This window comes from Pecten maximus, unplaced genomic scaffold (genome assembly GCF_902652985.1).
Source record: "Pecten maximus unplaced genomic scaffold, xPecMax1.1, whole genome shotgun sequence".
Classification (NCBI taxonomy): Eukaryota; Metazoa; Mollusca; class Bivalvia; order Pectinida; family Pectinidae; genus Pecten; species Pecten maximus.
In genome coordinates, this window is record NW_022979262.1 from 1 (window position 1) to 17,673 (window position 17,673).

Here is a 17,673-nt window from a genome sequence, read left to right on the forward strand (position 1 = left end):
GTGGACATTAACACTACCAGGAAACTAAACCGTAGGGCAGAATGGCCTTTGTGCGGCGGATTAAATTTGACCGAAAAAGTAAGCGAACACCAGTCATTACAGTAGATGCGTCGATAGAAGTCGAAGACTAATAAATGACGTCAACAACGGTGAGTTACGGTTAGATATTATCAACATCTGCTGTCGGTGTCGGAAAGGACCCCCCACAACATGTACATATTCACAAGATAGTGAATCCCTCATGTCAGACACATACCGCAGAGAAGGATGGACAAAAGACTTTTGCTAGAGAAGCAACATGGCAAAAAGGAACTGTTCAAGCGAAGCTTCGCATCGTTACAATATAACTACAGGAATGTTTGGCAACTTATCTTTGAGTTTACTTTGAGTTATCAAATGACAACTGCCATTCCAACAAGAAATTAACTGCCTCGTTTTGAAAGCTATCACGTGACGTTATCAGTGCTAAATTTGGCAGGTGTTTCTCTTATAAATCGAGTGGTCAAGACAAATATCGGAAATCGACTGTGAATATCGGAGTAACAAAGAAAAGAAACTTCGATTGTATAAAACACAATCAATGTTTGAGGTTTTTGCAGTTATGTCCCATTAACTATGGCGGCCATGTTGCTATTGGAGCTGCTATGCAAACAGTGTTTTCCGCGAAACTGTACAATATACAATGCAAAAATCATATATGCAGTAATTGTTTTACCTTGTATTTTTAGCCCACCATCATCAGATGGTGGGCTATTCAAATCGCCCTGCGTCCGTGGTCCGTCGTCCGTCCGTCCGTCCCTCCGTCCGTCCGTCCCTCCGTCCGTCCGTCCGTAAACAATTCTTGTTATCGCTAATCCTCAGAGAGTACTGAAGGGATCTTTCCCAAATTTCATATGTGGGTTCCCCTTGGTGCCTAGTTATGCATATTGCATTTTGAGACCAATCGGAAAACAACATGGCCGACAGGCAGCCATCTTGGATTTTGACAATTGAAGTTTGTTATCGCTATTTCTGAGAAAGTACTGAAGGGATCTTTCTCAAATTTCATATGTAGGCTTCCCTTGGTGCCTAGTTATGCATATTGCATTTTGAGACCAATCGGAAAACAACATGGCCGACAGGCAGCCATCTTGGATTTTGATAATTGAAGTTTGTTATCGCTATTTCTCAGAAAGTACTGATGGGATCTTTCTCAAATTTCATATGTAGGCTTCCCTTGGTGCCTAGTTATGCATATTGCATTTTGAGACCAATCGGAAAACAACATGGCCGACAGGTAGCCATCTTGGATTTTGATAATTGAAGTTTGTTATCGCTATTTCTGAGAAAGTCCTGAAGGGATCTTTCTCAAATTTCTCATGTAGGTTCCCCTTGGTGCCTAGTTATGCATATTGCATTTTGAGACCAATCGGAAAACAACATGGCCGACAGGCAGCCATCTTGGATTTTGACAATTGAAGTTTGTTATCGCTATTTCTGAGAAAGTACTGAAGGGATCTTTCTCAAATTTCATATGTAGATTCCCCTTGGTGCTTAGTTATGCATATTGCGTTTTGAGACCAATCGGAAAACAACATGGCCGACAGGCAGCCATCTTGGATTTTGACAATTGAAGTTTTATATCGCTATTTCTCAGAAACTTATGAAGGGATCTTTCTGAAATTTCATATAAAGGTTCCTCTTGGTGCCTAGTTATGCATATTGTGTTTTGAGACCAATTGGTAAACAACATGGCCGACAGGCAGCCATCTTGGATTTTGACAGTTGAAGTTTGTTATCGCTATTTCTCAGATACTTATGAAGGGATCTTTCTGAAATTTCATATGTAGGTTTCCCTCGGTGCCTAGTTATGCATATTGCATTTTGAGACTAATCTGAAAACAACATGGCCGACAGGCAGCCATCTTGGATTTTGACAATTGAAGTTTGTTATCGCTATTTCTCAGAAAGTACTGAAGGGATCTTTCTCAAATTTCATATGTAAGTTCCCCTCTGTGCCTAGTTATGCATATTGCATTTTGAGACTATTCGGAAAACAACATGGCCGACAGGCAGTCATCTTGGATTTTGACAATTGAAGATTGTTATCGCTATTTCTGAGAAAGTACTGAAGGGATCTTTCTCAATTTTCATATGTAGGTTCCCCTTGGTCCCTGGTATTGCATTTTGGGACCAATCGGAAAACAACATGGCCGACGGACAGCCATTATCGCTAAATCTTAAATTTTATATATAGGTTCCCCTTGTTTGAAAAGTACTAGATCTAGAGGGCTGTTTCTGAATTTACACAGATTAGTAAGACTTAGAAGAAGGGAAAAGTAGAGAAAAGATCAATCTGACATGGAACCTATAAAGATCATTCAATGGTGGGCGCCAAGATCCCTCTGGGATCTCTTGTTTACTTTATTTTAACATAAACCCTTATTATTACTATACTCATCAAAATTTTAATTGGAGCGAATCATGAGACGCCATTATTAGTTGGTTAAAGTTTTCTCCATTTGGTTTGGAGCACCTAAGAAATCTGCAATTGGGCAGTGAAGGAGTGCCGTTCTGCCATAGTTAGCCTCTATAATCATTTAACTGACATAAACATATTGAGGAGGCTTACAGTAGTTTACCTATTTTTGACGCATTCTTGTTTTTATTTTTAGGAATTGAAGTGGTCATGTTGCTTAAATCCTGTTTCGCTGTGATTTTTGCCCTGTTGGCTCAGTACGCTGTGCGTCTCTGGTAAGAATGCTATTGTAAAGAATAGTGCAAAACATTTCTAAAAATGATGAAGATTCGCAGATGCGGGGTTTGAAATGTAAGCGTCAAAACTTTAAAGCGTTGTGATAAGGGTTATTTATCATGGATAAAGTGAAATACATGTACCAAGCTATTTTGTTTTAATACAGGTCTATTCTACTAACATCTAGGTTAAGTGTTACATCTACCAATTGTGTACACCTGAAGGGATATGATATGTCTTCAATTTTTCTCACGTTGGCTATGACTCTGTTTTCCCATTGTCCTATATAGAATGTTCGCTTCTGATGTTTTGGCGTTCTTGATTGATAACAAATATTTCATTTTAAGGTTTTTCTTGGATTATCACAAATCCAGGACAATAATCCACCACCGACCCGGGCCTTGTAGACAGCTAGGCGGTGCAGGTATGTTAGATCAATGACATATTGAATACCAATTTTATGATCCTTGCGTAGTTGCTATCACTTGTTTTCGAAACATATGTTTTGAATTATGTATCTCATACATCACTATATGTAACGACAATGTTATCAGCGCCATATTCTGTAATACATTGTTAGGAACAACTGATTCATAACAGCCAGTCAGGGTTCGATGAGCATATGCCATTTTGTGCTCCGTATTGTTTCGAATCTCTCATCCCTGTTATACATTTCGCATTACATCGGGTGAGGCAAAGAACTCATTTGGTAAGAAAATTACAATATTGTCTTAATAACATGACTACTGTTTGTTTGTGCATATATGAAAGTTGTCCTGATATTGTCGTATCAGGTTTCCATCAGCCACTATAGAGTAAAACACACATATTGATGTTATATATGACAATACGATGGAACCTACCATCCTACCATCAGGTTACGGAAAATAAATTTTAACCCCGACCATGTGTAAGTTTCTTGGTTGCCATACTCGAGGCCACAGGGACCTGGGAATGTGTTACAGTCTACGTGTATTTGGACCTTCCCTAGTGTGTATAGCGCATTTCAGACGTTTTCGGGGGGCTAGATTAAGATTCGGTAAAAATGACACCCCTGGTGTTCATTATATAGTCGTTTTGAGGTAGCGATTTTTTTTCTTTACATGTTGAAGTATCTTTTGCGGGATATCTGCGGATTGCTTCCCCCCAAACAAATGCCAGATTAAAAAAAAAAAAAAAAAAAAAAAGAAGATAAACAGTAAAACAAGAGATCTCAGAGGTATCTTGGCGCCCACCATTGAATGATCTTTATACGTTCTATGTCAGATTGATCTTTTCTCTACTTTTCCCTTCCTCTAAGTCTTACTAATCTGTGTAAATACAGAAACAGCCTTCTAGTACTTTTCAAACAAGGGGAACCTATATTAGTATATATAAAATTTAAGATTTAGCGATAATGGCTGTCTGTCGGCCATGTTGTTTTCGGATTGGTCCCAAAATACAATACCAGGGACCAAGGGGAACCTACATATGAAATTTGAGAAAGATCCCTTCAGTACCTGCTGTAAAATAGCGATAACAAACTTCAATTGTCAAAATACAAGATGGCTGCCTGTTGGCCAGGTTGTTTTCTGACTGGTCTCAAAATCCAATATGCATAACTAGGCACAGAGGGCAACCTACAAATGAAATTTCAGAAAGATCCTTTCGGCAATTTCTGATAAATAGCGATAAAAATCTTCAATTGTCAAAATCCAAGATGGCTGCCTGTCGGCCATGTTGTTTTCCTATTGGTCCCAAGATGCAATATGCAGAACTACAGACCAAGGGGAACTTACAAAAAAGTTTGAGAAAGATCCCTTCAGTACTTTCTGAAAAATAGCGATAACAAACTTCAATTGTCAAAATCCAAGATGGCTGCCTGTTGGCCATGTTGTTTTCTGGTTAGTCTCAAAATACAATATGCATAACAAGGCACCGAGGGGAACCTACATATGAAATTGGAGAAAGATCCCTTCAGCACTTTCAAAATGCAATATGCATAACTAGGCACCGAGGCGATCCAACATATGAATTTTCAGAAAGATCCCTTTATTACTCTCTGAGAAATAGCGATAACAAACTTCAATTGTCAAAATCCAAGATGGCTGCCTGTCGGTCATGTTGTTTTCCGATTGGTCTCAAAATGCAATATGCATAACTAAGCACCAAGGGGAACCTACATATAAAATTTTAGAAAGATCCCTTTATTAGTTTCTGAGAAATAGCGATAAGAAACTTCAATTGTCAAAATCCAAGATGGCTGCCTGTCGGCCATGTTGTTTTTTCGATTAGTCTAAAAATGCAATATGCATAACTAGGCACCAAGGGGAACCTATATATGAAATTTCAGAAAGATCCCCTCATTACTTTCTGAGAAATAGCGATAACAAACTTCGATTGTCAAAATCCAAGATGGCTGCCTATCGGCCATATTGTTTTTCGATTAGTCTCAAAATGCAATATGCATAACTAGGCACCAAGGGAAACCTTTATATGAAATTTGAGAAAGATCCCTTCAGTACTTTCTGAGAAATAGCGATAACAAGAATTGTTTACGGACCGAGGGACGGACGGACGGAGGGACGGACGGACGGAGGGAGGGACGGACGACGGACCACGGACGCAGGGTAAAAAGTACACACCGCTGCTCGCGACTTAAAACGATCGAAAATGCAACGGTCAGTTGGTTTGTATATCTATTATCAATTTAATAGTTGTTTACCCGCCGAAAATCTGTCGGTACGGGTAACATGAAATTAATTTTAGAAAATGCTTTGAAATACCTTAACATGCATCCCGTGTTTACGCCGTCGTGTGTGTGATACGTATGAATTTACGGTACAAAGAAAGGTACTTTAAGGCCGGGAAGTAATATCAGATTCGGTGTATCCATGTAGAAAATTTAATTTAAGTGCCTGCTGCATTGCATAAAAATATATCACGGTATTGTTCTGTTAAGCAGTAGATATCTATACTGCCTAGAAACCGAATTTAAAGGAAGTTTTATGCTTTTGAATACACCATTGATGCTCGAAAATGTCCTTAAAAAGAAAAACAAAATTATAACGTCACACAACTTTGATTTGTTGTAGATGGTGGCTCAGAAGATCTCACAGTGTTGGACAATGGGCTGACCTTCATCGCCTCGGTACGTAAATCTTGGTAAAGCGTAGCGTATCGAAGTAATATCATTTGTGTACAGGATTTTGTGTACGTGTTATTTAAGGATTGCAGAAAAAATTAATACCTTGCATCAGCGCGTTCAGATTTATTTTCCAAAGTCAAATTTTGCGCTGCGAGTGGGACCCGTTCTTGTGACGTCACGACTACAGGCGACACCTACTGGGGAAAAAAGATTAGTGGAAATGAATTTGATTTCTACATTATAATCCGCCGTGAGATAAGTCTTTTTTTCTTCTTTTAAGAAATAATTGTTATTTTTTGTTGTTCACTGGTGTATGAACGGCATTTTTTGACAGATATTTTAAATGACGCGCCATGTTCAAATATCTGTCAAAAAATGCCGTTCATACACCAGTGAACAACAAAAAATAACAATTATTTCTTATATTTACATTTCAAAACTATTTTTCAACGTACTCTTTGAAAAAAAATCATAAGTACACAAAAAATAGTTCCACACCAATTCATTATTTTAATCATCACAAAAGAAAAATATTGAAATGTTGTCTTCAATGTTACAATTATTAACAAGTTTTAAAGTTGATAAAACATTATTTCATGTGTAATCAAACGCGATTTTATATTCACACTTCTGCATTCTACGTGGCACCGTCAACAATGTACTGTATGTATTCATACGCGGCAGGTTAATTGTTCACCTAGGAATGAACGCTAATTTTGTTAGTACCTTCATATAGAGAACACACAGTGGAAATGTAAATATAACAATATAACTACATAAATTGTTGCGAGTTGATTCGGTATCATGAATTTTCGTGACGTCAAAATTACGCTTAATACTTAGTATAATGAGGTCAAACAACACGATGTAATATAGTGACGACGTTGTTTTTATATCATTACACCAGTTGTAATTATGAGCGAATTATTATTATTTAAGAAATAATTAACGATGATTCGTGTTGCAGGATATACAACGAGGACGAGGATATTTTGCAATTAAATTAAATTAATAACGAAGGCCGCAGGCAATACACGAGTCAAAGTTGATTATTTCTATTCTACCATGTACCATGTACTGTTTAGTTCTGAGATTTACCTCTTTCTAATAGAAAACGGCAAAGAAACCCCGGGAAAACCTACACTACAATCAAGAACATCTATCATATGGCATTGATTTTGAAAATTAAAAAAAAAGGATGAAGAAAAAAAAAAGCGGCATTTGTAGGATTCGAACTCGCGTCGTGATAAAATGCTGAAGAAAGACTAATCCATTTTTTTTCTTTGCCGTGTTACTAAACGCTAGATATTAGATGCATAACATTGTAGCCGTGACTCACGAGCGTGTATTATTGACACGAGCGTGTATTACTGGCAAATAATACACGTTTTTTTTAACCAATCAAAACTGGCGTTGCATAGCAAACATGGTAGAATAGCTGATATCTTTCTCTTTATTTTGGAAGGTTATATAGTCGCAATGCAGAGGAAATACAAATATACATTGCAACGTACCACAGTTTAAATCTGACTAGACACCATGCTTCTGTATGTGATTTACATTTGTAGCAGTGTGTAGATGCATGTCCATGGTGTTTTGGCGATATGCACAGTTATGGGGTTTTTACATCTTTTGTATTATTTCAATTATTTCTATCCTTCATTTCAGGGTTCTTATCCATGGACCAGAGGTCGCATTCTTCTTTTCAATTTTTCAAACCCTTTTGAAGACGCGAAGGAGTTGCCTATTATCAGCTCCAGTCTGAATAAGTCAGATTTAGTACTTTATGGACTGTCCACCTGGCGGGATAGTTTAACAGGTGAGATAATCATTGACAAGTTATCTTCTCTCGATTATCTGTAGGACAGCAATCTGCCGATCTCCGATCTGACACCACGTCCATTTGTATTTTATTTTACGTGTAGGAACAAATTCGCGTGAGGATAGACATAATTGTGCGTCAAAACCTAGAGACTGACATCTGCACGAAAGATGGCGTGCAGGTGAGGTGCAGGATACAGCAACAAAGCTTGATATAATGAAGCAGAACAACGCATACTCTTCCGGAGAACCTGGTCTTATTCGCCGCGTCCTTTTTCATGAGTCTCCATGCAAATCCATATTTTTGTTTATTATTTACTCTAGTTTATTAGATTCGAGTTTGAATTATGTTTTCGTTATCATGTTAAAGTTTTTGTTCCTGTAATGTACAATTTAAATACGTTGAAATGTATTTTACGTCCATTTGGTATCGATGATGTTCGGCTGCATTCAACAGGTCGACGGCGTATGCAGACATGACACAATCTAGTTCGCGGTTTGTGATCGGAGAATAAAGTTGTTACTATTTTGTTGTTGCGTGCGGTATTTCTATTGGAGAACTTCGCAGTTCTGTGTATACTTTTTTGTCCGTGTGCTGTTCACAAGTATATATATGAAGATTTGGGTTTCCTGTCGTATTAATACTGTTTGAATTTATGTAATATGTGTTATTCAGATGATGAAGACAGAGATTAAACAGGGGAGCTAATCACAATCCCAGTTTTCTTTGATGAAATGTATGGCATATGGTGACTCGTATGAGCCTAATATCTAGGTCGAAACCGCGAGAATGCGAAAACGCGACGGAGAGGGAGCGAAAACGCGCGAAAGTGAAAACTCGACGGCGAGAATGCGAAAACGCGACGGCGAAAACGTGAGATTAATCTCACACTCTGGCCGACGCGATTTCGCTTTCTTGCCGTCGCGTTTTCGCATTTTCGCGTTTTTGACCTAAGGTCGATAACGCGAGAACCTGAGATTAGGCCTATACGGCCGTGTTCGTATGTATGTATAACGGATATGATAGTCAGTATATCCCTATATATGTTCCCTCAGAAAACAGGCGGACTGCCTTACGCGAGGGAGCGATATTGCGAGGACGGCCGTTAAGGCATTATCTAATGCGAAAAACGCGACGGCGACGGAGCGAAATCTTTACGGCGAGAGTACGAGATTAATTTCGCATTCTCGCCGTCGATTTTTCGCATTCTTGCGTTTTCGTTCTTTCGCGTTTTTGCGTTTTCGCCCCCTCGCCGTTGCGTTTTCGCATTCTCGCGTTTTTAAACTTAATGTCGAAAGAGCGAGAATGCGAGATTTGATATTTTGCCCTAACGAGCCACCATAATGGCTTATAGTGTACATATACTGTTTCAGGGGAGATTACTCTTATGGTGATAAATCATGCTGGCCATCACGATCGTGTGGAAGTATTCACGTTCCAGGAGGACTCTCTCACACTTCTTCACGTCAACTCAATTTTGAGCCCGAAACGAAACTAGTGAGCTAAATCTTGAAAACCTTTACCGCCGACAACATTAATTATAGTTTTCTCAACGTAAAGTTTCATTCTTGTTATTGAAGTGCTCTATAGCTCGACTTGACCTGATTCAGAAATAAATGTCTCACGGGCAGCATTTCGCCTTGACCTTTTAATCAATATATCAATTGATGAGATATTTGCGGCATTTCTTTCATTAGTGTTCAGATTTCAGATGACAATATAGCCAAACGTATCTGACGGTTGGTCAAAATGATGTATACAGAATACTGCAAAAATACAGAATACTTCAAAAACTGTGAAATGAAAAAAAAAATAAAAAATAAAAAATAAAAAAAAATAAGTAAAAATAAATAAAAAATAAAGTAAAAAATTTGAACTTTGAAGCCACCGATCTGGTCTATATATGCGATTTGATAATGGCACATTATAGTAAACTACATTTCGATTTGCTCCCAGTATGAACGATTTAGTGATGACAAGCAACAGGACTTTCTACATTACCGAGTATGGGGAGATGCGTGATAACCCTCTGCTGGAGATGCTACTGATGCTGAGCTACTGCGATATTCTTTACTATAACGGAAGTGAGTTCCGGAGTGTGGCGCACGGCCTGCGCATGGCCAATGGTATTAACGTGTCACCTGACCACAGGTTAGTTACTATGGTGACATGCAGGTCTACGGTAAACCTCTGGGATTAAATATTAAAGAGGAAACCCAGTACATTACTCCTCATGATATTGTAAGCGTAGTAGTTTTCATTCTTGATATCTAAATACAAATGTATCAGAATAGGGGACGAACAACATATTCTTTGCCATACACGACCAACAGGAATATAAAGATGTGCATGCTGCCAGTTTCGAGGTTAAGTCATGATGACATTACGCAAGACATCTCGTGACAACGCACACGACAATGCACGGGATATGCATGTCAGTCGTTGGTTCCTCGATGCAGACGTACCGTATGCTTCTTTATCGACTTCATACCAGTTGCACCAATTTAGACGTTGTTTCCACCTATTTCCAGTTTTTGGTCGCCTCTTTTGCCCAAAATTAATGGCCATTGGCATCACTGACCAGTCATAGAAGGGCGAAACAGCTGTATGATACAATCTAATTATTGTTGTCTCTACTTTATCTAAATCTCAATTTGATTTAAAATTAACTAATATCTTTTGTGTCTTTTGTACCCTTGGTAATTTGGCACCTTCTGGACCCATAGCATCATCTTGTCCTTTTCCATCGATGGCTTAGCCGAATCTTTACGGAAATAGCCGAGTTGTTGCGGCTGCTCCTGGGCACATTGTGTATTTACACTACGGAACTATTGTATTGTAGGTACCTGTACGTGGCAGAACTCGGAAGGAAGCAGCTGAAATCTTATCGTATTAAAGACACGGAGCTAGAACATGTGGAAGTACGGTATAGTGTTGCCAAACGCATATAAATAATGTATATACTATTTAACGTTGGTGTATTTATTTCAAATAGGTAGATGGCGTGTTTTCAGCAGTATGATAAAACGTATGTAAAATAGTTTGAAAAAAGTTTTGTCATAAAAAATAGAGACATACGGAAGGAATGTTCTCTGAATTGTTTTATAGCAAAAAAAAAAAAAAAAAAAAGATTCTTAAAGGGAGATAATCACACGGATAGAGGATCACATGTGCTACTATAAATATACCAGTATACTGTTAAGTACCAATGAGGGTAGAAAGTGATAAATGTTTGATGATAATGACTGAACGGTTAAATGCAGTTTTCGTTTTTATTTCCTAGGACTTATTCCTGGACACCCTTTTAGATAATATAGAGATTGATCCAGTGACGGGGAACTTGTGGGTGGGATGCCACCCATTGAACAATGCCCTGATGATGCTAGAGAATTACGATCTCGGAACTGTTGCTCCATCACAGGTATATTTAACAAATCTTTATTCAAGACCGCAAGTTTTCGATATAAAATAAATACCATTAAGAGACATATCATTCCTATACGTTCCTGTTGACAGAGTCCTATTCACAGTCTTAAAAATGACGGACATGCGCGTGCGTTTAGCATGATCAAGATTAAAGAGGATCACTACTCACAGTTGAGTTAAGTTTTTCTTAGTTCTTAAACTATTACCTGTGAATGTCGACACGTCTTATTGTGTCTTTTGTTTTGACGTTGCTCTTTTTGAGTCTGACACACTTGGATTAGAAATGCGTTTATAATGTGTTGTTGACAATGAAGAAGACGCTTTCCCTGCTCCTACATCTGGGTTTATTAACTGTTCATCTTCTTCCCTCGTTTCGTCAATATTCACCAGTATGGTTGAATATCCTGTGGCACATGATGAGCAATGTATAACAGTTAGCAGCTGGGGAGGAAACGTCTTTAAGAATGCGTACATGCAATTGTACACTTGTATAACGCAATCTTCCTGATTGTATTGGACAATTTCAACTGAATGGAAAAAAGACATACATTTTGTATTTTAGAGTTACCTGAAAAGTTACCTCATAATAACATTAAATTAATGATTATCGTGTTTTATTGTAAATTTTATCTCTAAAATGCATGCACAAAGGTTATTTTGGGTTACCAAATTAATGGGTCATTTTCAAGAAAAAGAACTATCTGTAATATAATTTATGGGCCATTTATAGAAATTTAAAGGATTTTACTGAATCATGTAGGTCATTCAGGAAAACTGTGGGCCAAATGGTCCCATGGCCCCCTCCAAAATGATCCCTGCATGTATATTGTATATGTATAAATTAAAATAAACAATGCAGCATGTTTTTCTACCCAGATTCTGAGAGTTAGTGCGACAGATGGAAAGTTTACGGATGCAGTGGAGGTGTACTCGGACACCGGATCAGAATTGACAGCATCGAGTGTGGCCTCTGTCTATCAGGGAAAGATGATAGCGGGTTCTATAATGTCGCAACTGATTGTCTGTGACCTCGAATACGATTATTGATGTATGAAGTTACATAAGAGACAAAGTACAATTGTACCTTCGTGCTGCTCAATATACAAACATGTATACTGTTATTATGTCATTCTTTCATGCTGTAAAAAATGTGCTTTTATATCTGATATGATATTTTTTGTTCTTGTGTTTTATTTTTTATTTTATTTTTTTTTTTTTTAAACATTACTTCACGAGATAAACAAAATTATTGTAACTAATCATTGTTATAAAACATATAAGATTTACAACATGTATGCTCAGCTTACTCATCTACATATATTAAAATAAACAAATGTACAGATCAAACAGTTACCTCTTGTATTTTACTGGATTTTTTTCACTCCAACAAATAAAGAACAATAAGTGGTTAATTTTATCAATCATTGATATCACTAACTGGTTAATGCCGATATTGTTAATACGAAATAGTCAGGTAGCAGCGTTGTCTAGAAATTGTGTTTTAACTTCATTAAAATCACAAATACTTTAATATGGGGAAGGGTAAAATGTTTCACCGATTTGGCCTTAGTGACGTCTGGTGCATCGTCGGCATACACACAGTCTTATCTGCGTTTTACTCGTTAGACATGGCTGGAGCACTGGCTTGAAAACCTTCGGCTGGACATGAATATTTATGTTTTTATCGACAAATCAAAATGTTTCTTATTAATGAAACTCTCATTCGTCCAGAAATTAGAAACAGTATACAAAGATGGCTGAACCCATGTCTCGGCATTATTTGTTATCTGCCATCTTTCTAGATAAACAAAAGCACATATCATGTTCATGATTGGTCAGATTTTCCGTAAGAATTTTCTACGTAACCAATCACATTACTAGACTTGGTTTATAAGTAACTCATTGATAAGAGACGTTTTGTGCAAATGCCCCCAAACATACAGATCACGTGGATACCGACGATGCGGCCGGTGTAACGTTGAAAATGGACCCCCGTGGAAAATGGAACCCGGGTCCATTTTCAACGTTGAAAATGGAACCGGGATGCCGTGGAAAACGGAACCAAATATTAAATTTTCTTTACATACCCGTTGAAAATGGACCTCGTTGAATATAGAACCACATAAAAGTATTGGATCTCGGTACTAGTTTATATTGTCATGGACGTTGCGATAAGATATGCTTACATGCTACAATGTATAAACGATATTGAAGGGCAATGGTAAAATAAAATGGCCCGTGACCTTAGGTGACCTTTGATATCACATTAGGCTGTTATGAGAAGTGTATATAAAATGTATATAATAATTATGTACATTGATTAACACTTTAACTCGTGACATCTGGTGACCCAGATAATGACCATTAGCATTACTTTAAATAAGATGTCCCTATACATGTATACCATTTATCGACATTGATTGATAATTTGACCCGTGACCTTAATTGAACCTGATAATGACCTTTCGTATAACTTTACACTGTTTTAAAATATGCATATAAAATGTATACGACATTGATCGACATTAGTTAGCAATTTTACCTGTGACCTTTGGTGACCCATATAATGACCTTTGGTAAAACTTATCACTGTTCTTAGATATTCATATGGCACATACACGATATTGATCGTCATTGATAAACAATTTAACCTTTGACCTTTGGTGACCCAGATAATGACCTTTCGTATAACTTATCACCGTTATAAGATATGCATATGAAATGTATACGACATTGGTCCACATTAATTAAGAATTTGACCTGTGACCTTTGGTGACCCATATAATGACCTTTGGTATATATTCAAACTAAATTATGATATGCATAGTGAATGTATACGATATTGATCGACATTGATTAACAATTTGATCTTTCACCTCTTGTGACCCATATAATGACCTTTCCTATAACTCATCGCTGTTATAAGATATTCATTTAACATGTACACGATATTGATCGCCATTGGTACACAATTGAACCTTTGACCTTTGGTGACCCAGATAATGACCTTTCGTATAACACATCACCGTTATAAATTATGCATATGAAATGTATACGACATTGGTCCACATAAATTAATAATTTGACCTGTGACCTTTGGTGACCCATATAATGACCTTTGGTATATATTCAAACTGAAATATAATATGTATATGGGATGTATACGATATTGATCGACATTGATTAATAATTTGACCTTTGACCCTTGGTGACCCATAAAATGATCTTTGAAATAACTTAACGCTGTTACAAGATATTCATGTAACATGAACACGATTTTGATCGACATTGATTAACAATTGACCTGTGACCTCTTGTGACCCATATAATGACCTTTGCTATAACTCATTACTGTTATAAGATATTCATTTAACATGTACACGATATTGATCGCCATTAGTACACAATTCAACCTTTGACCTTTGGTGACCCAGATAATGACCTTTCGTATAACTCATCACCGTTGTAAGTTATGCATATGAAATGTATACGACATTGGTCCACATTAATTAATAATTTGACCTGTGACCTTTGGTGACCCATAAAATGACCTTTGAAATAACTTAACAATGGTACAAGATATTCATGTAACATGAACACGATTTTGATCGACATTGATTAACAATTGGAACTGTGACCTATTGTGACCCATATAATGACCTTTGCTATAACTCATTACTGTTATAAGATATTCACTTAACATGTTCACGATATTGATCGACATTAGTACACAATTCAACCTTTGACCTTTGGTGAGCCATATAATGACCTTTGGTATATATTTAATCTGTAATAGGTTATATATATGAAATGTATATGATATTGATCAACATTGAAACACAATTTGACCTTTGGTATAACTTATCACTGCTATATATTATTCACATACATATGTAGCATGACAAAGATATAGATCGACATTGATAAACATTTTGACCTATGATCTTTGGTGACCCATATAATGACCTTTTGTGTAACTTTCAACTATATACGCATATGGCATGTTCACGACGTTGGTCCATATTTTTGAAAAAATCTGACTTGTGACCTTTGGTGTCAATTTTAATGACCTTTGGTATAAACTTCAAACTGTTATTTGATATGCATACTCTTACGTATACGATGTTAATCGACATTGACCTTTGAAGTTTGGTGACACATATAATGACATATTGTATAAATATTAACTGTCATAAGCTACATAAAACATGTATACGATATTGATCGACATAGATTTGTCCAATTATGTTTTTGGTAATTTATTAATTAACCAAGATCCACTATAACGTTTGAATATGGAACTGGTGTCACTTTGAAAATCTAATAACCGGGGTAATTTTCAGCAAATGATATGGAAATGGGTCAGTATATCGTGGGTTCCATTTTCAACGTTGAATATGGACCCGGGGTCATTTTCAGTACATAATATTGAAGTTGGTCAGTATGTCGTGGGGTCCATTTTAAACGTTGAATATGGTACCGGGGTCATTTTAAACTAATGATATGGAAATGGGTCAGTATATTGTGGGGTCCATTTTCAACGTTGAATATGGAACCGGGGTCATTTTCAGTAAATAATATCGAAATTGGTCAGTATGCTGTGGAGTCCATTTTCAACGTTGAATATGGAACCGGGGTCATTAAAAAAATTATTGAAATGGGTCAGTAAGTCGTGGGCCCATTTTCAACGTTGAACATGGAACCGGGGTCATTTTCAGTAAATAATATGAAAATGAGTCAGTATATTGTGGGGTCCATTTTCAACGTTGAATATGGAACCGGGGTCATTTTCAGTGAATAATATGGAAGTTGGTCAGTATGTCGTGGGGTCCATTTTCAACGTTGAATATGGAACCGGGGTCATTTTAAACTTATGATATGGAAATGGGTCAGTATATTGTGGGGTCCATTTTCAACGTTGAATATGGAACCGGGGTCATTTTCAGTAAATAATATGGAAATGGGTCAGTATATTGTGGGGTTCATTTTCAACGTTGAATATGGAACTTCGTCATTAAAAAATAAAATATATTGAAATGGGTCAGTATGTCGTGGGGTCCATATTCAACGTTGAATATGTAACCGGGGTCATTTTCAGTAAATAATATGGAAATTGGTCAGTATGTCGTGGGGTCCATTTTCAACGTTGAATATGTAACCGGGGTCATTTTCAGTAAATAATATGGAAATTGGTCAGTATGTCGTGGGGTCCATTTTAAACGTTGAATATGGAACCGGGGTCATTTTAAACTAATGATATGGAAATGGGTCAGTATATTGTGGGGTCCATTTTCAACGTTGAATATGGAACCGGGGTCATTTTCAGTAAATAATATGGAAATTGGTCAGTATGCTGTGGGGTCCATTTTCAACGTTGAATATGGAACCGGGGTCATTTAAAAAAAAAATATTGAAATGGGTCAGTAAGTCGTGGGGTCCATTTTCAACGTTGAACATGGAACCGGTGTCATTTCCAGTAAATAATATGGACATGAGTCAGTATATTGTGGGGTCCATTTTCAACGTTGAATATGGAACCGCGCCATTAAAAAAAATATCTTGAAATGGGTCAGTATGTCGTGGGGTCCATTTTCAACGTTGAATATGGAACCGGGGTCATTTTCAGTAAATAATATGGAAATGAGTCAGTATATTGTGGGGTCCATTTTCAACGTTGAATATGGAACCGGGGTCATTTTCAGTGAATAATATGGAAGTTGGTCAGTATGTCGTGGGGTCCATTTTCAACGTTGAATATGGAACCGGGGTAATTTTAAACTTATGATATGGAAATGGGTCAGTATATTGTGGGGTCCATTTTCAACGTTGAATATGGAACCGGGGTCATTTTCAGTAAATAATATGGAAATTTGTCAGTATGTCGTGGGGTCCATTTTCAACGTTGAATATGGAACCGGGGTCATTTTCAGTAAATAATATGGAAATTGGTCAGTATGTCGTGGGGTCCATTTTCAACGTTGAATATGGAACCGGGGTCATTTTCAAAGAATAACATGGAAGTGGGTCAGTATGTCGTGGGGTCCATTTTCAACGTTGAATATGGAACCGGGGTCATTTTAAACTAATGATATGGAAATGGGTCAGTATATTGTGGGGTCCATTTTCAACGTTGAATATGGAACCGGGGTCATTTTCAGTAAATAATATCGAAATTGGTCAGTATGCTGTGGAGTCCATTTTCAACGTTGAATATGGAACCGGGGTCATTAAAAAAATTATTGAAATGGGTCAGTAAGTCGTGGGCCCATTTTCAACGTTGAATATGTAACCGGGGTCATTTTCAGTAAATAATATGGAAATTGGTCAGTATGTCGTGGGGTCCATTTTCAACGTTGAATATGGAACCGGGGTCATTTTCAGTAAATAATATCGAAATTGGTCAGTATGCTGTGGAGTCCATTTTCAACGTTGAATATGGAACCGGGGTCATTAAAAAAATTATTGAAATGGGTCAGTAAGTCGTGGGCCCATTTTCAACGTTGAATATGGAACCGGGGTCATTTTCAGTAAATAATATGAAAATGAGTCAGTATATTGTGGGGT

At 37.2% G+C, this 17,673-nt stretch overlaps 1 protein-coding gene across 1 annotated transcript; it reads left to right on the top strand.

The window, feature by feature from the left end:
* The first annotated feature begins 41 nt into the window (after positions 1-41).
* Positions 42-12,313, top strand: LOC117318409 (serum paraoxonase/arylesterase 1-like). The gene is made up of 10 exons (XM_033873398.1): positions 42-78; positions 2,655-2,733; positions 3,082-3,158; positions 5,809-5,864; positions 7,530-7,680; positions 9,057-9,180; positions 9,640-9,834; positions 10,526-10,604; positions 10,967-11,104; positions 11,986-12,313. The coding sequence occupies exons 1-10, from the start codon at positions 42-44 to the stop codon at positions 12,154-12,156; spliced, it is 1,107 nt and encodes a 368-aa protein (XP_033729289.1). The 3' UTR covers positions 12,157-12,313.
* The last annotated feature ends 5,360 nt before the right edge of the window (positions 12,314-17,673 follow it).